This window comes from Pimephales promelas, chromosome 24 (genome assembly GCF_988280905.1).
Source record: "Pimephales promelas chromosome 24, fPimPro1.hap1.1, whole genome shotgun sequence".
Taxonomy (NCBI): domain Eukaryota; kingdom Metazoa; phylum Chordata; class Actinopteri; order Cypriniformes; family Leuciscidae; genus Pimephales; species Pimephales promelas.
Genome location: NC_142792.1, coordinates 4,332,591 through 4,356,765, shown reverse-complemented (window position 1 = coordinate 4,356,765; position 24,175 = coordinate 4,332,591). Strand labels below are relative to the sequence as shown.

The 24,175-nt window shown below is 38.1% G+C and overlaps 2 protein-coding genes across 3 annotated transcripts; one reads left to right on the top strand and one right to left on the bottom strand.

Moving 5' to 3' along the window:
• Positions 1–9,825: 9,825 nt before the first annotated feature.
• Positions 9,826–15,724, bottom strand: optn (optineurin). Of its 2 annotated transcripts, none has more exons than XM_039667741.2 (14): positions 15,606–15,724; positions 14,701–14,844; positions 14,266–14,459; positions 14,041–14,187; positions 13,891–13,958; positions 12,451–12,561; positions 12,282–12,360; positions 12,003–12,118; positions 11,555–11,704; positions 11,382–11,466; positions 11,119–11,274; positions 10,884–11,026; positions 10,722–10,807; positions 9,826–10,636 (listed from the first exon to the last, which is right to left on the bottom strand). In XM_039667741.2, the coding sequence occupies exons 2-14, from the start codon at positions 14,831–14,833 to the stop codon at positions 10,530–10,532; spliced, it is 1,575 nt and encodes a 524-aa protein (XP_039523675.2). In that variant the 5' UTR covers positions 14,834–14,844; positions 15,606–15,724; the 3' UTR covers positions 9,826–10,529. The 2 variants fall into 2 exon arrangements, with proteins under 2 accessions (XP_039523675.2, XP_088982810.1); XM_089126684.1 differs by lacking the exon at positions 15,606–15,724 and adding an exon at positions 15,423–15,547.
• Positions 15,725–17,389: 1,665 nt separating this feature from the next.
• On the top strand, positions 17,390–23,949 carry ccdc3a (coiled-coil domain containing 3a). The gene is made up of 3 exons (XM_039667818.2): positions 17,390–17,884; positions 18,609–18,783; positions 23,486–23,949. Exons 1-3 carry the CDS (start codon positions 17,517–17,519, stop codon positions 23,771–23,773), a joined length of 831 nt encoding a protein of 276 aa, XP_039523752.2. The 5' UTR covers positions 17,390–17,516; the 3' UTR covers positions 23,774–23,949.
• The last annotated feature ends 226 nt before the right edge of the window (positions 23,950–24,175 follow it).

Here is a 24,175-nt window from a genome sequence, read left to right as displayed (position 1 = left end):
ACAAATATTTGGTTGGACTACATTTAATTTGGCAGACAAAAGCCTTTTAAATACGAATAAGCAGAGGTTTTGTATATACTATATACATGACCATGGGTGTTTGTGACAATTAAAAAGTACATAGTAAAAGGACATGGGAACTGCAATCGTCTCAATTCATTGATTTCTGGTCCGACTCAGAATCCAATGTTTTACCAATATTATCAAACATTGTTCAACTACATAATTTTATATTGTGTCTAAAACCTCGGTATGTGTCTATAGATCTAAGTCATGTAATGTTACAACTATTAGATGTGTCTTGTTTCCTATTAGTAGCCTACTTTCATATGTTCTAAGATGGCTTGTTTGAAATCTGTGTAAAATGTTTTGTGTTCTTATAATAGGAATCATGTCTAAACTGTACTGTACTCGCTAAAGCTTCAGAGTAAAGAGATCACAGATGACGCATGATTTATGATGAGTGGTGAAGAAAACGGCATCTCTCAAATATACACAGGTCGTAATCGGTCAGAACTCATCCAAGAGGCCGGACAAACATTTGAGTTTAAAATCTTAGACCCGAACAAAGCATTAGAGTTACAGGAGTTATACTGAAGAATATCCCAGAATGCATTAGTGTAGATTTACATCGTCATGATTGCCATGACAGAGTAACAGACGGGCGATCCATGTAGACGAGCAGACAAAATAACCCAAATCAAGATCAGAAGAACAGGGGTTTAAACAGCTTCATTCAAGTCATCCAACGACTCGTCTCACTTTTCTTTCTTTAGTTCTCTTTTCTTTTCCGTTGAGAGTCTCGGTTCTAAGTTTCCAACACACCACGTGATTGGCCGCCCAAGACATCTATCCAGGCACGAGGAGCCCGCCAGCCAAGCAACGGACCTGAGAAATCCCCTTTTACGCTGACAAAATGAATCCCAAAAGATACGCAAATACAAGCAAGTAGCCGCCAGACTCTTAACTGAACTGGTGCATTGAGATAAAATTGAATAAACCGCCTAAGAAACGATAGAAGGGTTAAATTAATGATTGATGGTTCGTTCAGGTCATGTCTAATAGACATGGTAGAGACTCATGGTTAGTCTGGAGTAATTACTTGACAATAGAAGCCTATAGACCCCTTTTCAGCTGGTAAACATGGTGACGTTTTTATGTGGGCGGAGCTTAGGTGGAGGCAGAACGATCCCTCTAACGCTAGTTAGCAAGGTTTATTAGCTTGTTTTTTTAACAATGACTGGAGAAAATCAGATTTTATCTTAATGTGTAAGGTCACTCACTGTCTAGGACCGCGATTGTTATTTTCAAAAGTTAATTTTAACGGACAGAACCAGATTGGCCGACCCGTAGCCTTCACACGCTCGCTCAATGCATGGACGATCTGACAGGATTAACGTACGTTACCTCGGTTGAGTGGCCTGACTTCTACACCTACCTTATGGAGAAACCGATCGTAAATAGAAACTGAGGGCATATAAATCTTTAGATGCCTATAACTATATGGTCCTGAACAAGACTTCATCTCAAGCTGTTGCATACCGAAACAGGAGGGGCATTCGCGGTGCCCATCTCTTGGGTCTATGCCAGTTTGGCAAAACCGACATTTTGAGAAACTCATGACAACAAGCCAGAGGTCAAGTCACTGGTCTATGATAAGAAAAAATAAATAAACTATTGCACCACATTATTTTTTTGGGTCATTAGATTTAACTCATTAACTTTTCATAAAAAAAAAAAATTTAATCAGGGCTGAAAAAAAAAATTAATAATTTACACTCTTGGCATCTTGACAAATGTAATTAGCTCAGTGCGTATACAACACAGATTGAACCCTGTTGATGACCTTTGGAAGACTTTTGTGATTTTATAGTTTTATAAAGGTTTAGGGGATCTGGAAGCATAACAGGTAGTGTGCACTTAAATTCATCCCTAAATGATGAGCCAACTAGAAATTAGGTCTCTGTCTGTTGCTTGATCCTGAAGAGAAAAACAGCAGATGACTTAAAAATGTTGACTATTTAAGAGCCCCTATCATGGATTTTTGAAAATGACTGTTCATATGGTGTGGAATATATAGCTCTAAGGGAATGAAAACATCCTGCAAAGATTTATACCTGAAAGTGCACCGTATATGAAGTTATTGTCTTTCAAAAGTGAGAGTCGACTCTGAGTCTATGAAATGAATTGTTTTTGAAACGAGTCATTAGCTGTTACATCGTGACGTAGAGACATACTGGCCGCGCCCAGTTACTGCGCGCGCAGACGGAAGTGTAAACTTGAAGTCTACACATTCAAATACTTCATCATAGCATCATGCCGACAAGACGCTGTGTTCTACAATGCAAAGATAGTTCAGCCACTTTGTTTTCATTTACCAGGGACGAGCATGTGAAGAATCGGTGGTTATAGTTCATATTTCCAACGATACCAAAACAGTATAGCCCGATTGTGTTCTCATTTTAATGACGGATCGTTCAAAAACATAAATGAATTCAAATGTGGATTCGCAAGCTGGTTGTTCCTGAAGGAGGTCTCAGTATCCAGTGTATATGGATCAGCTTCCTCCTCCGAATCAAAACCTGTAAGTATTATTAATAATTGTTGCTTTTATGGGTTTTGAACGGTTTTGTAGCATCGGGGCGCGAGGAGGGAAGGCGCAATAAGTGTGTGTATGTGTGTGCGCGTGTGTGTGTAAGTTGCGCTCAGCGCAGCTTCTTGGTCTCCAATGTCAATTTTTTTAATTGGAGTTGGAGTTATTGGAGTTGTCATAAAGACCCTCAAGTATCCAACATGTATGAGTTTCTTTCTTCTGTTGAACACAAAAGCAGATCTTTTAAAAGATGTTGGTAACCAGTAAAATGTTTTAGAACATGTTAGTTTAGTTAATATGCCATACAATTTTTACTTAAAGGTCCCCTGATATGGGGTTATTTAATTATTTTATAAGTTTGTTTTTTGTTTAGATTAAAAATAGTCATAATAAAAGGCATTTTTGTAACCTGATTATAGCCTCTGATTTGAACGCTCTGTCGGGGCGTGTCTGCTGTGGGATTCAGTGTATCCGCGGCGCCCACTGCTGTGATTGGCTGACATGCTTGCATATGAAATAGCTACATATTACATGTGAAACTCTCTCGAATACTTTTACTACAACAATTATAGGTTTTTACTATTACAGCTATTGAGATTACTGAATCGTGAGAAGTTTTTGAAGCACTTCAATCTATTCCCTTCACATAAAATGTTGCTGTGATGAGCATTGAGCAAGCAGGTGATAAGCCCTCACGATGATGTACATACATACAGTAAGAGCTTCGTTGTGCAGTTTCATAACGAGTTGTCCAGATAAACTTGTGCTGTGTGAAGATCGTTCTTTGATCGCTTTCTGTATAATTTGATCACAATTTAAATAAGATTAATTTCATCCTACTAAAAGAAATGATGTGTTGAAGTTGATATTTTAGTCACTGGCTTGACTTATGCATAAACAGTATTGAGTGATTTTGGGAGAAAGATTACCTGTCTGAACAATTAGGCAACACATCAGAAATTGTTGCTGGGTAGCTCGATCGATTTACTTTCAGACGTTCATCGAGGCCAGTTCTGTATTGGCCCAAGTTGAGGAAATAGTCGTCGGTTGAAATGTTTGGACCATGCAAAACTTTGGGAAGTTGTGTTGGCGCATTTCCAGAGAAAATAAAATTAACCCATTGTTTCTTCAGAGGCTCGGATGAAGGAACAAAAAAATACGTTTGTGTTCATTTGTACTCGAGGAAAAACTCAAATCGTGCCTGCGTGTTCGTACTTCCTGTTCCTAGCTCGTTTTCTTATGGGCGGGCAAAGCAGAGAAAGGGGAGGTAACCTTTCCTCGTTATGACGTAATAGAGCATCACAGTCCCGCCCACAGCCAGTGCCGGAAGTAAAAATTCAATACAATTTCTCCATTGACATTTGAGATATAAGCCATAAAAACGTAACCATACATGGTAGACTTAAAACCAGCTACTGCTGTACTAAGCGATTGTATATGCTCATATAAACGCCCAAAGTTCATGGGGCACTAACCTTGTTTTAAGATAAATGCCTTTTATTCGCGAAGTATTGGATAAGTACTTCATTACCCACAATCCTGAACAATCCCACAATCCAACAGTGATGCATCTGATTGGTGGAAGTCGTGTCACGTGTCTGAAACCCCGCGAAGGTACGTGAAGACTGAAAATCGCGTAATGATGTAGGACTAAGTTCATTGGTCGCACTTCTGAGACGCCCGCGCGCCATTGGATGTGCAGTTGCCACAGCTTAGCTAATGAGCGAGCCAGATACTCAATGTTTTTGCATGTTGAGCTGCAAATGCGTTTGTTTCAGTAAATCGAGGAAAAGGAGTTTCCCTGCACATTCACTATATAAAATTCACTGGAGAAAAAGTTCATGTGCCCGTCGTCAGATTTGGAAGTCGCTCAAAAGGCTCTTTCACGGTGGCTTTTAGACGACTTCAGTGAGGCGCGGTGGTTTATGGGAGGAGTAGTTCCTTTGCTCGGAAATGAAAATGTGTACACAGGCTTGTACCCTCGACTTTTTTTGGATTTTATCTTCGTTTTTTCACTTGAAATGATGTATTGTATGCTTATGAGTTCAGCCGTAGCTGATTATCCTCAGACATGCTCTAATACTCTTTAGATATGGATTTTACAAAATGTCAATGGAAGAAATGAATGGGAAATTTACTTCCGGCACCAGCGCTCTCTCGGGCTGTGGGCGGGACTGTGATGCTCTATAACGAGGAGATTCAAGATCAGCGCGTCTGAGCTTCAGAGAAGAGAAAAATAACCAAAGCTCGGTTTACACCGATTGAAAATTCTAGACCCGAGGGGACCAAATACAGGCTAGGGGAACTAATGTTGATGTTAAAAAAACCTCAGAAAGTGACAATTTCATGTCAGGGGAGGGGACCTTTAAATACCCATTCATGTAAGTATGCCTGTGGTTGCAATGTTTGTGGTTTAAGGTTAATAATACAGGTGGCCAAAGTTTTGTTTTGTCTCTCCTGTAAAGTTTGTTAAAAGCCACTTAAGCCACTTATACTTTTATTGGTCATGCGGCAGAACTTTTGCCAAGCGTGTCAGAGGTTCTGGATTCTAATCCGCACTCGTATCGTTTTTTTTCCTTATTAAAACCGATTATGTTTATCAGTGGTTGTATATTTAGCAGGGACACATTTGAGTGCTTTTTTTTGTGAACTTTTTCGGAACGAATAGAGAGTCTCCGAAACGGATTAAGGTGCGCGTCCGTGTGAAGACTGTGCGGTCGCTGTGCGCGAGTCACAAGAGAACATTATCTGCACCACTGATCAAAGAGTCAACAAGCACTTTGATCACTTGATATCAAAAACAAATTTCAATGTGCTAGATCACCTCTTATTTAACAAACGAACTAAATGCATGCTCTGCAAGTAAACTGGAGATTATTGGTAGCCTACCCGTAAATTACTCCCCTGGTCATTGCATTATAAAGGGGGCTAAGATCAGAAAACAAACACTCGACACTTGATACAAGCAAGGTAAGGCATATTTACCACTACATTTAGACATTATTTCCGCATTTCGATATTTGTGTGTATTAAACCTTCTCTATAATTGAACCTGTATTGTTTCTGACAGATATGGCGGTGTTTAATGGTGTTCGGCTGGTGTCTCTGGCTGTGCTGATGCTGGCGTCTCAGCTGGACTCTGCCAGTGCTGCTGCTCGGGTATATAGCATAAGTGCCAGCCGCCTCAATAGTGAACATCCTGGAAACGAACAAGATGCATACATCAAGGTCTTGTGTGGTTCTATTTTTGGGGGGCAGACACAATATCGCCTAGATACCGCTTATCCTACATGGTATGCAGAGTTCAACTTCCCATACTGCAAATATGGTGAAAAGCTGACGCTGGAGGTGTGGGACAACGACCCGTATTATGATGATCACTTGTGCACGTGTTACACTTATTTGAAATATGGGGTTTTCGAAATGTCTTGTCGTTGTTACGGAGGAACCCTGGTTTTTCATTTAGAAGTTAAATAAACCTGTTCTAAATCAGCAGTTTGTAAAGCTATACTTTGAGACTGATAATAAAAATTGAACTGTTTTTATTGCTCGTGTGTGTGTGACTGACTGAATAGGCTATATTTGGGTAGTGTGAAGGCCTATATCTAACTGCAGCCTTAAATAATGAGCCAACTACTAACTACTTGGCCTATCTGTTGAATTCTCCTAAAGAGAGAAAAAAACCTCTTTTAGGGTCACGAATAGTCAACTTTTAAGTCATTTGGAAAATTGACCTAAAAATTGACTATTCATGAATGAGACTGATGGTGCTCCAAAAAAAGGAAAGAAAAAAAACACCACAAAAATTTGACAGTATTAGGCTACTATATTTAAAGTAGCCTATTCTAAAGCCATACTGTATATAAATAGTACCCTATAGGGTAACACTTTATTTTACGGTGCCCGTGATACAGAGTAATTACTTAACTAATTACTTAGTAGTAGACGATGTAATAACATGTAACAAAATGTAATTAACATGTAATGAAGTTATGGAACAGATTGTAATTACACACATGTAATAAGCAGCTACTGTTACACATGTGTAACAGGCCGAGTCGGTTACATACTTGGTACAATGCAATTATATAAAAAAATACGTTGTACTACTCAATGTAACAAGTATTTAAATATGTTACTAAGGTGTGAAAAAAGCCTTAATTTCCACATGGTCATTTTGTACCTTCTAAAATAGTGTATCAAGATTGTACTTATGTGTACTTCATGTGTATAAGGTACACTCTAAAAAGAGATGTGTTAAAAAACAACACACATCATGTGTTGATGGTATTTTGACACAAGTTGTGTAGTTTTTAACACACAACGTGTGTTAAAATGTAACTGGATAGAATTTTAATGGGTGGAGGAGGGAAGTTTGTGTTTAAGAACATAATTAGAGGTAGTATATTTTATATGGTATCCCATAACAAGCTCTAAAATAAACGAAACAATACATTACAATAAATAAATAAAATCTTAATTCATAAAAAAACTTCAGATTAATGAGTGTTTTTGGCAGCCAATCACATCATGCCTCGGTTTCAATGTTTTTTCAAATGCTGATTTCAGTTGTTATTAATAACTAATTTATTATAACAAACAATTTATTTCTGTCAGACGTCTACAGAAACACTTATTGAGAATTACCAGGTTTTGTGTTGACGATTCATTGAATGTTTGTTTTGATGTCACCAGAATCGTGATTAGTGGCAGCTTTATTTGGGCTCTTGACCCTTCACTCTTTATCATTCGTTTCTCTGTTTGCTGTTTCTGTGTATTTTTATTGCACGTCTGAAACAGTTGAAATTATCTTGAGGAAAAAGATCATTAAATGATCATTTTTCAACATGATGTTTTTTTAACATAACAAGAGAAGTATAATGTATAAGAGATAATGTATATTTGATCACTTATATTTGATTACAGATACTCAGTTTTTACATGATATTGTGGTGTATGCTACCTCATTCTATAATTCTTAAAAAAATATATGTTTAGAGAACGTTTAAAGCTGCAGCAGAAACTAGTCAAAAACAGACATCAAGAATCAGCATATGACTCTCAACAATGGTGGCAAAGCTTCATGTCTCTATAAAGCTCATCCATAAGTACCAGCATGCATTGCGGCCTGAAATTTTTCGTTTGTCACCATTATTGAGATACATACGCTGATTCTTGATATCTGTGTTTGACTGGTTTCTGCTGTAGCTTTAAACTTTTTTTGTCATTCTGCACTTTTTGATTGCTGGATGTAGTTTCACAAAACTTTCAGAACTAACAATAAATCATTAAAATAAAGCACTCCATCCATATACTCAAAAACTTGATCATAACTTGCTGATTATGACATCATCAAGAACCATCTGATCATATTTTCTATCACCATAACAGATGTATTTTATTAAAATACAGTTACAGCAGCCAGAGAAACACTAAAACAAGAGTAAAGGGTCAAGAGCCCAAATAAAGGAGCCATTAATCACGATTATGGTGACTTGAAATAAAACTGAAATGAAACATCAAATCTATGTTAATTCTCAATAAGAGCTTGTCTATGTAGATTAATGATGTTTAAAACATCCAAATGTTCAAATAAACTCTATTAAACATCACTGGACTACATAAACACAAGTTACCAATACGTGTCAATGTTCATCCAAACACTTTTGTAAGCACACAGGAAGTAACTCTGGCAAATACTCTCCGACTACAGTCACATGTGACGCATATCTGACACAAGTTGTGTTACTATAACACATTAGTGTGTAAAAGGTTTCAACAACACACTGCTGCTGTGTAACACATTAGTTGTGTTAAATGTAACACAAAATGTGTAATCCTTATAAACACAGAGATGTGTAAAGAAACAACACAGGTTGTGTGTTAAATTTGACACAACATGTGTTGTCCTTGAGTAAACACACTAAATGTGTTAAAATCTACAAAACGTGTTAAAATCTACACAACATGTGTTAAAATCTACACAAAATGTGTTGTCCCTGAGCACACACACTACATGTGTTAAAATCTACACAACATGTGTTAAAATCTACACAAAATGTGTTGTCCCTAAGCACACACACTTTATGTGTTAAAATCTACACAGCATGTGTCATTTTTAACATCTCTTTTTACATGTTGTGTTATTTACAAAATCATTTTATAAGAGTGCACCAGTGTAAATAAAACTTATTTACACGCAATATTTTGTCAGTTGCTACATTTTAATCTAATTCAAAGTGCAAACTTAGTGAAATCACACTCCCTGTGTTAAGAACAATAACACACTGGTTGAGTTAAAAGTAACACAAAATGTGTTGTCCTTAACTAAACACACAGATGTGTTAAGATATAACACAGGTTGTGTTGTTTTTAACACATCCATTTTAAGAGTGTATGTAGATACACATGAAGTACACTTAAGTACAATCTTGATACACTTTATTCTACGTAGCTTATCCCTGTGTAATATTATTTAATTGCAATGTAATTAGGATGCTACCGCTTGTATTTATGCTGTGAACGAGGGAGTTTGACTTAATTCAAACTAAAGTACATATGAATAAGGTATGTAAGGTAATACACATGTAGTACACTTAAATACAATCTTGATACACTTTATTTTACGTAGCTTATACATGTGTAATATTATGTAAATTGAATGTAATTAAGAAGCTACTGCATGTATTTAAGCTGTGAACTAGTGGGTTAATATTCAGATGAGGTAATTCATAAGGTACTGTATGTAGACACTCATGAACTGCACTTAAGTACTTGATACACAATTTTAGAAGGTACAAAATGACCATGCGTAACTACAGGCTTTTTACCTTAGTAACATATTAAGCACTTGTTAGATTGTACCAAGTCGGTAACACGTATGTAACCGACTCGGCCTGTTACACATGTAACAGTAGCTGCCTATTACATGAGTGTAATTACAATCTGTAAGTACAGGCTGTTCCATAACTTAGTTACATGTTAATTACATTTTGTTACATGTTATTACAATGTTTACTACTAAGTAATTAATTAAGTAATTACTCTGTATCACGGACACCATTAACTTACATCGACAAGAAGAGTGACCGTTACATACTTCAAAATGTCCTTTTGTCTTTCACGGTAAGTAACCAGGATATGCACATGAAGGTGAGTAAATGACAGAAAAATGATCATTTTTGGATGAACTAGTCCTTTAATATGCATTTCAAGCATGAGATTTTGCATCGTACTGCAGGGCTAACGTTTACACAAAATAACATCTAGGCCTAGAGCGCATGTGACGAAGAAAATATATATCTTTTTGAACTTCAGAAAGCAATTTATTAGACTTAGGTATTAACTGATAGACAGACAGTTATATTCAAAATGACCCCAAATCTTACTAATTTACATGATAAAGTGCTTTAACATTTAAACAGATCCAAGAAATAAAATGAAAAGAAAAGTTGATATCTGTCTGTATAATGTTGGGAATTGAGAATATAATGAAAATATAATTAACCAACTTGAGACTTCAAGTCTTTTAAATAAACGATTCTCTCAGAAACATTCAAAGTTAATCCAAAACAAGAATATATATGCAATTAATAAAGTAATTCGCCCACAACAGATTTTTGTGTAATAGCCTGTATGCCACACTTATTGCACACCTGCAACATATACATTTCCTTAATAGTTGAATGATAAATTGTCAAAGCAGCTTATATGAATGTTTATACAGGGCATATTTAGACCATATCCAGACATTCAGATTAAATGCTCATTTTCACCCTCAACTAGTAACTTCTATTGATCTGAAAACATCCACACTGATAATGTACAGTATATTTAGGATGCAGGGTTTATAGACCTGTGTTATTGAAGCATTAAAGCTATCAAACCACTCATTCACATAATAGGGGGGATCTGGTATTGTTATTAGGCAATAAACTCAGATGATGCAATCCATGATGTGGATCTGCAGGGAGTCCAGGTCAGGTAGGACTTCCCCACATTTAGGACAAGCATGGTCTGGAATATCATGCTGCTGCCAATCACCTGAGAAAGAAAGAGGTCTATGTAAATTGTCCTCTCGCATGAAAGTGTACAATATGGGCTCTTTAATGTAAGGGACTTCTTCTACCTCCCTGCAGGTTGTGTGGAGATGTCGGGCCTTGTGGATTGGCCCCACGTGGCACATGTCTCCTTTGCATCTCGCTCATGGAATGCCTGAAGCATGAAGACAATTCTGTTTAAGTTGGCGCAGAGGTCACATGTGAGTGGGTAAGTTAAGTTTATGACGTACCTGCCGAGTGATTCCATCTCGTCCTGAAGTTGGCTGTTCTGTTTCTTTACATACTCCAGCTGAGTGGCCAAACGCTCTTTCTCCTCGTGAATCTTCTCCCGAGCAGCTCGTTCTGCGTAGAAGTCTGACGAATATATCTCAGCCTGTATGTGTACACACACAAAAAAATTATACAGATTGCGAAGAGCTTAAAAAAAAGTGAGAGGACGTGACATGACATTATAATCGGTTGTACCTGAGCCTGGAAAACAGAGATGGTTTCTAGCTCCTTTTCCTTCTTGAAGATTTCCATCTTCATCTCATCAATCTTCAGCTGTTTGTCTGCCAGCGCCTTTTCAGCCGTAGCAAACCTGGTTTGGAGGTCATCGTACTCTTCCCGTGATACACTACCCTGATCACACACACATGCGCAACGAGGTAAGATAATGGGAGCTACCCCGTGTACTAAAAGAGTGAGTTTAATACCTAATCCAAAATGGTGATTCCATCATTTTGTACCTCCTTCTTCTTCTTTTCCTCTTGGAGCTCATTGTAGTCTTCAAACAGCTTAGTGTAGGCATCTTTTAGCTGGTTTAGGTTGTTCCTGGCCAAAGGAGACGTGATTATCATGAAAACATTTAGATCGACTGCATTCCTGTAGGCATTAGATGGAGGTAACAAGCTGCGCTCACTTCTCATCCTGAGTTTTCTTCTGTTCCAGTTTAATAGCAGCTTGAAGACTTTCCATCTGAACCTTCAGACAGTCGTTCTCAGCCTGAGTCTTCTGTTTCTCTCCCAGCTGAGCCTTTACGGTAGCCAGATCCTGCTCCAAATCTTTACACCTGCAGACAGAGCAGGAGATTGGAGAGCTTTAGATCTTGTACAGCTTCAGGTTAAAGTTACAAGAAGACAACAACTGTTTTCAACTTTGAAAGTATTAAAATTAAGTTTCTTGAGCAAAATCGAGTGACATTGAGACTGGAATAATGATGCTGAAAAAATAGACATTTTTTGCTACTAAAATAGAAAATTATTTTAATTAATATTGAAAATATTAACTGATTTACTGTGTTTTTGATTAAATAAATGCAGCCTAGTTGAGCATTAGCGACTTCTTTGAATGTAAGGCTGTTGTCTGACCTGTCCTGCAGGTTTCTTTTCATGTTCTCAGCATCGTCTAGTTTGATCTGAGCTTGTTTCAGTTCATTACAGAGCTTCAACAACTGCTCCTCCAGATTCTTCACCTCAGCGCTTGACTGTCAGAAACAAACATACACAAAATTGGTTGCCTTCTTCCAACTAAAATGTAAACTCAAAGTCGTTGCAACAAATTTCTTTGAGTTTCACATTCACAGACAAGACTGGATGGATGTTTTGATCGAACTACTTCAAAAACGCTAGAAAACCTGATTCTCCTACATTGATTTCAGTTGTACAGGGCAGAGACGTCTGTGCGCTGCTGTCAGTGTGTTCCAGTCTGTTCTCCAACTCTGCAATTCTGCAAATACACACACATATGCGCATACAATAAAAGACCAGAAACACCTTTAGTTGTGTTTCTGAGAGGGTTTGTGAAAAGATGGCCGACCTCGCACGTGCCTCCTGAAGAGTTATCTGCAGTCTCTCCTTCTCATCAGTCTCTACTCTGAGGGAGTGAAGGAGCTGCCTGACCGTCTGTTCTTCCGACTCGCCCTTTTGCCTGTGTACGCACATGGTTATCAAAATGAGGACCTACTATAGGCTTCTATTGTCAAGAAATTACTCCAGACTAACCATGAGCAGCCCTCTTACCTTAGGGTGTGTGTTGACACCTGGCATGTTTGGTTAGATTAAAACGAATCCTTGTGTGATTGCCCTGTTAGTGCGGTTCATTTGAATAAGAGTAAACGCTGCCATCTGAATCCTGGTGCGCATTAAACAATTGGACCGAGACTCCTGAAAATATGGGTCTGCTTCCAAACGCAGTTCAACTGAAATATGACCTCTACATGGTCCAAAGACATGTAAACGAACCTAAAAAACTAAAAATTACAGATTTTTCTAGTCATTATCGCAATGTTAAAGCTACATTGTGTGATTTTACTCCCATCTAGTGGTGAAAAAGTATATGACCATCCAGTGAATATTAGTTTCTGTTCCTCTCAATTCCGATTTCGTTTTAACTCCTACGGTGGCCAGTGTAGTTCAAGATTAACATGGCTTCCAGTTCGACCTCGTCCATCAGTGTTAACCGAAACGTAAACGCGAAAGGCGAAGCTTGATTTAACGGGTATGTCCCTCTTTGGCTAATGTACTTTCAAGATGGAGGGGCAACATGGTGACCGACATTAGAACCCCTCACCCGTATGTATTTTCAATGGCATATTATACACTCACGAGAATACTTTATTACTTGAACAAAGTAAATATACATTAATGAGCACATATATTTTTGAAAGAACTAAGTGTTTTGTGCTAAGAATAAACTAAAAGAGTTACACAGTGGAGCTTTAAGCATCTCAGTTCAGTAACAGGCATCGGAACTGTCTCCCCGTAGCAGATCTTTGTTTGTGTGTGTGTGATAGAGCGATTCCTGCCACTGTTTTGACTCCTTTACACATTTTATAAGCTCTTCATGAGTTCTCAACTGCACATAAAACGAGCGCATTTAGACCAACACACGGTAAGTTCTGTCACGAAATATACACAATAAAAGCCAACCAGTCGGGTTGTGAACATATCCCTATGCCTTTAGGTTCAGTGTCTTTAGGTTCAATATTAAAATGTAAACATGAACGCAAAGCAAACCAGGACTAAATGTTTTTTTGGGGGGTCCGGACCGAATTAACCAAGTGAACCAAACTACAAGTGTGAACACACCCTTATTAATCAAATTTCCAGTTTGATTGAATGTCCCCAAAAGAGGCGTAGTCGGATCTAACTCTCTTTCTAGCAAACAAACTATAGCTAAATGAGAAAATAAACAATTTGGTGAATCAGGAGCATTTAAATCTAAATCACAGTAAGCCTTTTAAATCGCAATGCTTACATGGAGAAAGCAGATAGGTCCTTTTGTGTACTGGGCAAATCTCTGGTCACTTTTAAATCATCGTCCTCCTGTGCAAGAAAGTACAAAGAGTGACAAATTGAGCAACATGTTGTCTCTTCATTGTGTTTGTGTGTGTATGTGCATACTTACAGCTATTCTAATCTCAATGAAGGAGTCTCTAGGTGAACCTTGTCCCGTTTTGAGCTGGAGTTCAGAGTTCAATGCTACCAGATCATTCTTCTCAGCCTGAAGTCGACCAATCTGAGCCCTCAGTGCCTCCAGTTCAGTGTCTAAACACTACGGCAGATATTTAACTTTAGTCTATTTAATAATTGATTATATACTTCTGGGTTGTGCGATTCTAGCTTCGCTTACCTCGACTCCACTTTTTTCCAGCTCTTCCACTCGTTTGTTCAACATCTCGTTCTCTGCATCCATAGTGTTCAGTTTGGTTTTGGCCTCTTCCAATCGTTTCTCCAGGAAGTCTCTCTCCTCCTTTTGCGTCTCCTTCCATGCCGATAGGCCCTCAAATCTCTCCTTCATGGACAAGTTGGTATGTTTCAGGGCTTCTGTTGATACACATAATGATGTTGGATTGTTGTGTGTGATGGAGCGTGTCTATCTATATACTGAGATTATGACTGAAAGTAAAACGACTGGGACACTGCCGTTTAAATTAGTTTCCCAACCCTGTTCCTGAGACACATCAACAGTACACATTTTCAAACTCTTCCTAATCAAACACAAGGAAGGCATTCAACATACTGTTGTGGTGTGCGTCCAGGAAGAGGGTTGGTTTTAATATCTCACCCTTCAGTTCTCTGTTCTCTTTGATCAGGGTGTTCATTTGCTGGAGGGTCTCCTCTAAACTGCCCACATTCCCCGGGCCGGACCCGCGAGGGTGACTGATGTCTCCGTTCATCATAGATGAACCAGATGCCATGTTTTCGGTGTCTGTTAAGCAACAGTGTGCTGTGTTAAGAAATATCTCAGCATGACTCAGTTTAAGAATGGCTTACACTCAAATATGCAATCATCAAGCACAGAATGAAAAGTGAAACTTAAACTGAACAGACTAAAATTCTAGGTGAATATATGCTTAGCATAACTATAAAAAGAAACTATAAATAAAATCTAATGAGTAAAAAGTGTAATTTTATATGCAGTAAACTAAACTTTATATTTTAAAACAAGTTTTTAAAAGAGAGTTAGTATTCGTATGTATGTTCAAAATACAAGTGGAAATTCGAATCGTATCAGTTAATCCAAATCACGTAATCTTGAACTATTCGATGACGAATCGAACTGATAAGGTTCTCGAGTTGACAGTATGGTTTCAATTGAATTCCGTACCCTGCACAAAGCTATCGTATGGCTTCAAGCGACTTTATACGAGATTTAAATGACAAGAGTGTGAGTAGAGAATAATGACAGTCATTTCTGGGAGAACATATTAACTTGTGAAGAACACACAGATGATGTATGAGTGGTAAATACTGGTTTCCTCATTGGTTTGGACAGCCTGTTCTCACCCGAAACGTTTCACAAGACACCCAATAGCAATGCCATGAGAAAGCGAAAGTTAACGAAGATATTTGCAATAAAAAATGAACTAACACGTCAATCTCCATTCTAATGTTTTTCATGAGTACACAACTTTTTTAAATGGCAAGCGTTAAATAACTCGATATAGTTAAGAGCAATACGATACTCACAAAGCGTTCTCGTCTGCACCGACTTGTTTTGAGAACGTTCGTTTCCTGTTGCGCACGTCAGTGAAGAGCGATGAGCGCGCGGATCTGTGATCCAGCAGGACTGGTCTATACAGTAAGAGTTATTCTAAGGTAAGTGTCTATCCACTGCCATAAGACTCTACACTGCATTCACAGCACGGAATCAGCTGACGGTGATGTCAGGACGCGTTTCGGGATTTCCCTGCGCCTGCCCTGGTCATCCCACATGACGCAGTGACGCACTCCGAACTGGGGCAAACGGAGGGGCTTTTCGACACCCGTATTATCATTCTGGTATAAGGGTCATACTTTCCTATTTACACGATCACAAGAAATGTCGTAGGTGAATATACAACCTCTTTCCTTCCATATACTGCATGTTATTATTTATGAGGTTTGGCATTAAACGTTATAAGAACAGCGATAATTGGCTGCATACATTATCAATTATTATATTAAAAGTTGAGTTCCCTGTAATGCAAGGACTTTGTTGATGCACCAGATGGAGCCACTGAGACAAAGATGCGTTTAAAACTAAAGGAGTCTTGACTCTTTATACAGCTGAAACTACAGCTAAACTTCTGTGAAAGAAGATGCATTGAAATTTTAATATCAACCACAATGATGATTCAGATGGAAAATCAATATAGGCTTGCTGTCTGGGAAGACTATGATGCCTGCTCGGACACACCTCATCCCCTATAACAATATGCAGTTAAAATGTTGTGTAAATCCATTTATGCAGCATTAAACAGGTTGTGAAGACACAATTGCCACTTCAGAAGTGCTTCTGTGCCACCTTTCTATTGTGAATTTGGCTCAAGTAAAATAGTCTGGTAACTTCATAATTACGGGGAGAATGGAGCTGACATCTACATCATTATTGCCCAGAAAGAAAGAAAAAGATACAGCCAAACATTGAATTCAAGTTTACCTTTTGTACTTTTAATCTTTCAAAATTATAGTTTTGTAACACTGATATCATCAGCATGATATAAACGGGTAATGTTATTAAGACATTATTTATATGAATAATTGCTACTTTTTTTGTTGCAAACGCTGGTCACCTGGAAAACAAAATGAGTAAAAAAAATAACATCATGTAAATATTTTTTTGTGTAATATTTACATGCTACAAATAAAAGCTTTTAAGGGTAGGCCTAGCTTTTATTTGATTACTTTCTAAATGTCTTATTCTATATAGGCTATTTACTTCTTGAATTGTTTTAATTACTAATAACTTTTTATTTTTGTATCTAAATTCACTTTTATGAATGCACTTAATTTATAGTATTGTATTTCTGTTTTTATTTTTATTTTATTTTTTTTGTAAAGCGCGTTGAGGTGCACATTTTAAAGGCCGCTATAGAAAATCAAATGTATTATTATCATAAAAGTGGTATGGTTTCAAATGCTTTTAAAAGGGCAACACAATAGAGACAATCTCATGTTATGTAATAAAATAAACCTTTTCATGACTGAATAGGCAATGGCTCAGTACATTTCTTCAGAGCAGTTTTGATGATTAAAGTATTCTCGTGGACATTGATCTGTCTATGTCTGATGTATAAAGACACAAAATGAGTCCAAATCCTCTGTCCAGGAATGTAGCAGTGAGTGAGGCTGATGGACGCAGGATGCAGCGCGTCTATTGGCTGGTTAAACTCCAGCGCGTCCGATTGGCCTGAGACAAACTTTAGGGGTGATGATGGATCGAGGAGGAGCAGGACGTGGGAACTCTTACTTGTGAACCTTCAGCAGTCTGAACAGGTCGGGATTAACTATGTCTGTGAACTGACCCCGGGCCGTTGCATGGGTGCCTTCGCTGCATTCCACTGAACCCGTGAACTAGCCATTTTTTTACGCGTGAGTATATTTACTGGCACGGGAAGCATGCACCTTGCGCTTCTGCTGACGCTGGGTTTCGGGTTCGCGTTTGCATGCCAGCTACCCAGCGAGTGGCGACCCCTGAGCGAGGGTTGTCGGGCTGAACTTGCCGAGATCATCGTGTACGCCAAGGTGTTGGCCATCCACGAGGAGCCGTACGCGTCCAGTCTGTACAATTACCTGCCGTACCAGAGGCACGAGCGCGCGGAGGACGCGCTCCTGTACGCGGCGGAGGTGGAGTTGCTATGCGACCAGGCGTGGGGAAGCATGCTGGAGGTGCCCGCGGGCTCGCGCCTCAACCTCACGGGACTCGGGTACTTCAGCTGTCAGTCACACACCGTGATGGAAAACAACTCCTACATATTCTTCCTTAGGTGGGTTCACTTCTATTTGGAAACAGAACCAGTTTTTATTCTAAAATTAAGTTGGTGGAAATCATTTTCATGGTGTAGGCTTCCCCGAAATCTCAAAAGCACGTGACTTTTAACACGTAGCTAAACAACGCGTAATTGACACGTAAACTAATCGACTCACAAACAACGCGGATAAAAGACTAAATTCAGTATGTTCATCATATAAAGCGGTGTCTTTAAGTAAAATTTGGACTAAATAATTCAAATCATATGGGTTAGTTAGTTTTACGAACTTGTTGAAGCGTCAGTGGTAGTTGCGTTGCTGTCAATGAAGCTCTCAGATTTCATCAAAAATATTGTGTTCCGAATATAAACGAAAGTCTTACGGAACGACACGAAGATGGGTAATTAATAACAGAATATTCGTCTTTGGATGAACTACCCATTTAAGGGCGGTTATTGAATCATTCTACTCACATATTGAACTGCAGGTTATTCCTACTTGAAACTAACTGTTAAAATGCCCTTTTATTTATGATATTTAAGTTAATAAAATTAATTTCGACATTGGGGTGCCTATTTTATCTTAAAAACAAATTGAAGACGCATATATTACATGTTATGTTTTTAAAATAAAATAACAGGGTTTTTTTTTTTGTTTGTTTTTTTTTGAAAACAAGCCAATTAGTCATCCTCACAAGTAGACTGCAGTATGCAAACAAACATTTGTGTGTATTTTATACAGAATGGATGAAAACTACAACATCCTCCCTCATGGAGTTAACTTCCAGGACGCCATATTCCCAGACACGCTGGATAACAGACGCCTGTTTTCCAGCCTCTTCCAGTTCTCAAACTGCTCTGCTGGACAGACGGTGCACAACTTTAATAGTGATTGGGAGAGCCAGGAAGACAGCAGGGTACGACACCAATAAACACACACACACACACAGATGTGTTCAATATGCACTAGAGTTGCAGAGATAAACGAGTACCTCCTGAATGATGTAGATTTAACATTGGCATGCAGAAAACTATATCTTGTCAAGAGAATTTAAAGGCATGAATCTGCAAAAGGTGAACGTATGCCGATGTGAGCTTCGTTAGAGACGTTTAGAGCGCGTTCTGTTTTGAAACGACTCTGTTGTAAATTCAAGAACCACTCGTAAAAGGCCTTTTTTAAAGACAGGAGTGTCTGCACGCACAACTGCATTATTTTTACCTGGTCTTTACAGTAAAACACAGCCGATTTTCATTCCAGTAGTTCTGCACTAACATTGAACCTGATTTCACCAAGTACAATTTGTTCGTAGATCAGCATCTTTGTCGATCCCGAAACAACAGTCCAATCAGCCAATCAGATTTGAGTGACAAGTTTAGAGTCTATGTACAGTAGTTTAGGCTTACAAACAGGGTTGCTTCTTCATCAGTGTTATTCATTTCCCTCTGATTTCAGGGATACGTTATGGGTAAGGGTAGTGATAGGGTAAGGATAAAATATCAGGAGGATCAACAAAATGAAATTACTTGCAAATTATTATACAAAACAACTCAAGGAATCTGATTGGCTGCAGCCAAAAATGTGTCACAGGAAGTGAGAGTAAAATGAAAGTAACATGTTCAGGTTCTCATGGGTAAATGGAGCTCCAGGTTCATACAGCACACACTAGTCCCTTTCTTTGGTGGTCTTTCTATTGACGACTGTGACTGTTCATCACGGTAGGAGGCTGAGATAATTCTAGAGTTCATTTGGCTCGATAGAGGCCGGATTAAAGACCTCCCAGCTAGCTGCCCTACCTACCTCTCACACACACACACACACACACACACACACACAAACTTGGACAGCCTATCCCACCTAAACACACACATCTGCCCCTAAAAATATTGCTGAGATAGAAAATGAAAAGAAAGAGTAAGGGAGACATCAGATGGACATGTGAACATCCTCTGGTTTTGAAAGGAAAATAAATCATGTGATCGATGTGGACGGTTCGATGCAGAATGGGAGGAATGTCAGGGGTCCTCAGAGGTTATGGGAGGGCTTGTGGAAAAACCTGGAACGTGGAAGTGCAGGTCAAGAAGAAATCGTATTATATTAAATTGCATTGCTAAACAACTGTTTGCATAGTTACACTTTATGTTCAAGTGTCTGTGTGACAGTGTATTTATACATTTAAGTACTGAGTATTAGGGTTAGGGTGTGATTTAGGGTTAGTTGCATGTAATTACGCATAATTTATAGTTATTACTGCAGGAAGGACATTGTAAAATAAAGTGTCATTGACTTTTGTTTTCAAATCACTCGCACATGTGCCTTTGTACGTGCACAGTCACGGACATCCTCTGATGACGAGGATTACAGTACGTCATGCAGACAGTGTTCATGCGTGTCTACATTACAGGCTGTGACCTGAGGAGGTGCAGGGTTTCTCTAACAGATGTCCACTGTGCTAAACAGATGTGATGTGCAATAAAGGAATGTGGGTTCAAAACTATTTCATTTTAACTGCATCTTTTCTGAACCCTCAATATTTTAAAATGTTACATAGTATTACAGATCATAGAAGACATACAGTGACACTTCACTTAATCACAGAAACAGACAGATGCATAGACGCTGCGGAGAGAGAAGATGAAGATAATGATGGTGTGTGTGTGTGTGTGTGTGTGTGTGTGTGTGTGCTGCAGGAACAGGTGGGGCTGATTATCAGAGAGATAATAAGAGCTGTTTAAAACAGGAGCTTTCCTGTGGGAAAAGGATTGAGGCTGCCTGAGGGACTTTGTGCTCTTGTGACTGTAGCCAGAACGGTGTGTGTGTGTGTGTGTGTGTGTTATGTCACCCCCTGCTTCCTCTACTATCCATCTTTAACACCCATTATACAACACTGTTGCCGCTGCAGTACAATGTCTGAATGTATAATGCATTTAATCAAATATCATGTAAGGATTATGAAGAGTTTTGTCTCAACTTCATCCATGCGTTCATAACAAAAAAACTTTTGACTGAAAGAACGTTTATCTATCTATCTATCTGTCTATCTATCTATCTATCTATCTATCTATCTATCTATCTATCTATCTATCTATCTATCTATCTATCTATCTATCTATCTATCTATCTATCTATCTATCTATCTATCTATCTATCTATCTAAACTATCTGTCTGTCTATCTATATCTATCCATCTATCTTCAAACTTTTTATATCTATCTATCATCTATCTATCTATCTATCTATCTATCTATCTATCTATCTATCTATCTATCTATCTATCTATCTATCTATCTATCTATCTATCTATCTATCTATCTATCTATCTATCTATCTATCTATCTATCTAAACTATCTGTCTGTCTATCTATATCTATCCATCTATCTTCAAAATGTTTTTATCTATCTATCTATCTATCTATCTATCTATCTATCTATCTATCTATCTATCTATCTATCTATCTATCTATCTATCTATCTATCTATCTATCTATCTATCTATCTATCTATCTATCTATCTATCTGTCTGTTTATCTATCTATCTATCTATCTATCTATCTATCTATCTATCTATCTATCTATCTATCTATCTATCTATCTATCTATCTATCTATCTATCTATCTATCTATCTATCTAAACTATCTGTCTGTCTATCTATATCTATCCATCTATCTTCAAAATGTTTCTATCTATCTATCTATCTATCTATCTATCTATCTATCTATCTATCTATCTATCTAAACTATCTGTCTGTCTATCTATATCTATCCATCTATTTTCAAAATTTTTCTACCTATCTATCTATCTATCTATCTATCTATCTATCTATCTATCTATCTATCTATCTATCTATCTATCTATCTATCTATCTATCTATCTATCTATCTATCTATCTAAACTATCTGTCTGTCTATCTATATCTATCCATCTATCTTCAAAATGTATCTATCTATCTATCTATCTATCTATCTATCTATCTATCTATCTATCTATCTATCTATCTATCTATCTATCTATCTATCTAAACTATCTGTCTGTCTATCTATATCTATCCATCTATTTTCAAAATTTTTCTATCTATCTATCTATCTATCTATCTATCTATCTATCTATCTATCTATCTATCTATCTATCTATCTATCTATCTATCTATCTATCTATGTATCTATCTATCTATCTAAACTATCTGTCTGTCTATCTATATCTATCCATCTATTTTCAAAATTTTTCTATCTATCTATCTATCTATCTATCTATCTATCTATCTATCTATCTATCTATCTATCTATCTATCTATCTATCTATCTATCTATCTATCTATCTATCTATCTATCTATTATCTATCTATCTATCTATCTATCTGACCCCAATGTGTGCCCAAACTCTCTCCACGTCTTCATTCTTTCTCTTATTTTCATTTCTAAAAACACACTCTATTGTTATAGACGACTCACTGACCACCACATCTGGGTCTAGTTTGGGTCTGAAAGCTATGTTTGGCTCTTGTGGTTGTAAATACACATCACCCACGATAAGAAGAAATCATATTACATTAAATTGCATTGCTAGATAGCTGTTTACATAGTTTCACAAGCAAAAGAAATAACAGAAGGTCTTGTTAATGAGCAGCGATGTTTAATTCAGCATGTGTGTGTTGTTTTAGGTGTGTTAGTTGGTGTCCACTTGTCAGTCTCTGGCTCTGGTCTCATGGTTTCTGGAGAGGACTGTTGTTGTTACAGCAGTGGGGTTTGTTTGGACAGTAGGACACAACATCAGTTATCTCATCACTCCTTATTTGTCTGAACACTCTTCTGGCCAGGATAGCTTTTACAAATGCGCAAACACATTGTATAAACGTCTACAGGGAGGGGGGAATTAATTAATAAAGGAAATTAATACTTTAATTCAGCATGGATGCATTAAATTGGTCAAAAGTGACAGTAAAGACATTCATAATGTTCATAATGAAAAAAATTTCAGGGTTCCCACAAAATATTAAACAGCATAGTTGTCAACATTGTTAAAGAAAACACATTTTTCTTCAGCAGCAAATCAGCATATTAGAATGATTTCTGAAGAATCACGTGACACTGACGACTGGAGTAATGCTCATTTTTAAGTCATTATTCACTGGAAAATGATCATTGAACTTCACAGCATCCGTCTCCATTCACTTTCATGTGACTTGTGTTCACAGTTTTTTGTGGTGACCTCTGACATCATGTGACACTCAGATTTGTCCCTTTACAACAGGGATTTAGACCTTTCCGCTGTTCAGGGAGAACATGCGTCCTCCCGTCGCTCAAATACATGCAGTAATCACACACACTCCACATGCACACACACACACACACTCAGCATGCCTCGACTTGTGTCTACCGTGGGCATGACAGCATGTCACTTTTGAACTGCCTCCATCACACAAACACACACACACACACACACTGGCATCTGTAGGGGCCCAGAGAAGAAAGGCAGCACTCAACAGGAAATAATAAGGCTGACGGAGGCTGGAAATGATGTCATGTTGTATATTGACCTTCATTCCACAGGGTCAGGTTATCAACGCATGCACAGACCTCTGATTATAACATCCCCGAGTGACCTTCTCTCTCTATTCTTTCAGCTGCTGTGTTCCTCCGTGCAGAAGGTGTTGTTTGAGGAAGAGGAGCGGGTTGGACAGCTCCAGGAGCGCGTGGCCGAGCTGGAGAGGAAGAATAAACAGTTAAAAGAACGAGTGGGGAAACTGAGGCATTCCCTGAGGAAAGCCCGGAAGGTGTCCCGCCGCGTAGAGCGGGAACGCCAGGAGCTCCAAGAGCTCGTGAAGACAGCGGAGAGACGTGCAGGACTTCACCTCAATGCTATTCCACCCCAACACACCCCTCCACACCACAGATACACACATGGACTGTGAACTCATCACACAAACACCTTCACACACAGAAAACAAGTGGTTCTCTTACTCTATATTTTTATCTTGTTTTTCAGGATATCTTAAAAAGATACGTTTACTTGAGAAGCAAGATGACATGAAACAATTTGTCTTGTATTCTGATAAATGTATCAAAATAAAAGTGATTGACCCTATAATTATGGCATTTTTACTGGAAAACAAGACAAATATACTCATTTTTTTGCAGTGCATTGACTCGTAAAGACTGCAGGACAGTCTTCAAATACATTATATTAAAACATTTTATTCTCTCAACAGCAGTTAACATAGCTCCAAATGTTTTGTACATAATAAAAGTACGCTTAAACTTAAAGGGATGAACTTAGTTATATTTTTAGGGGGTCCACCTCAAAGAGCAAATTA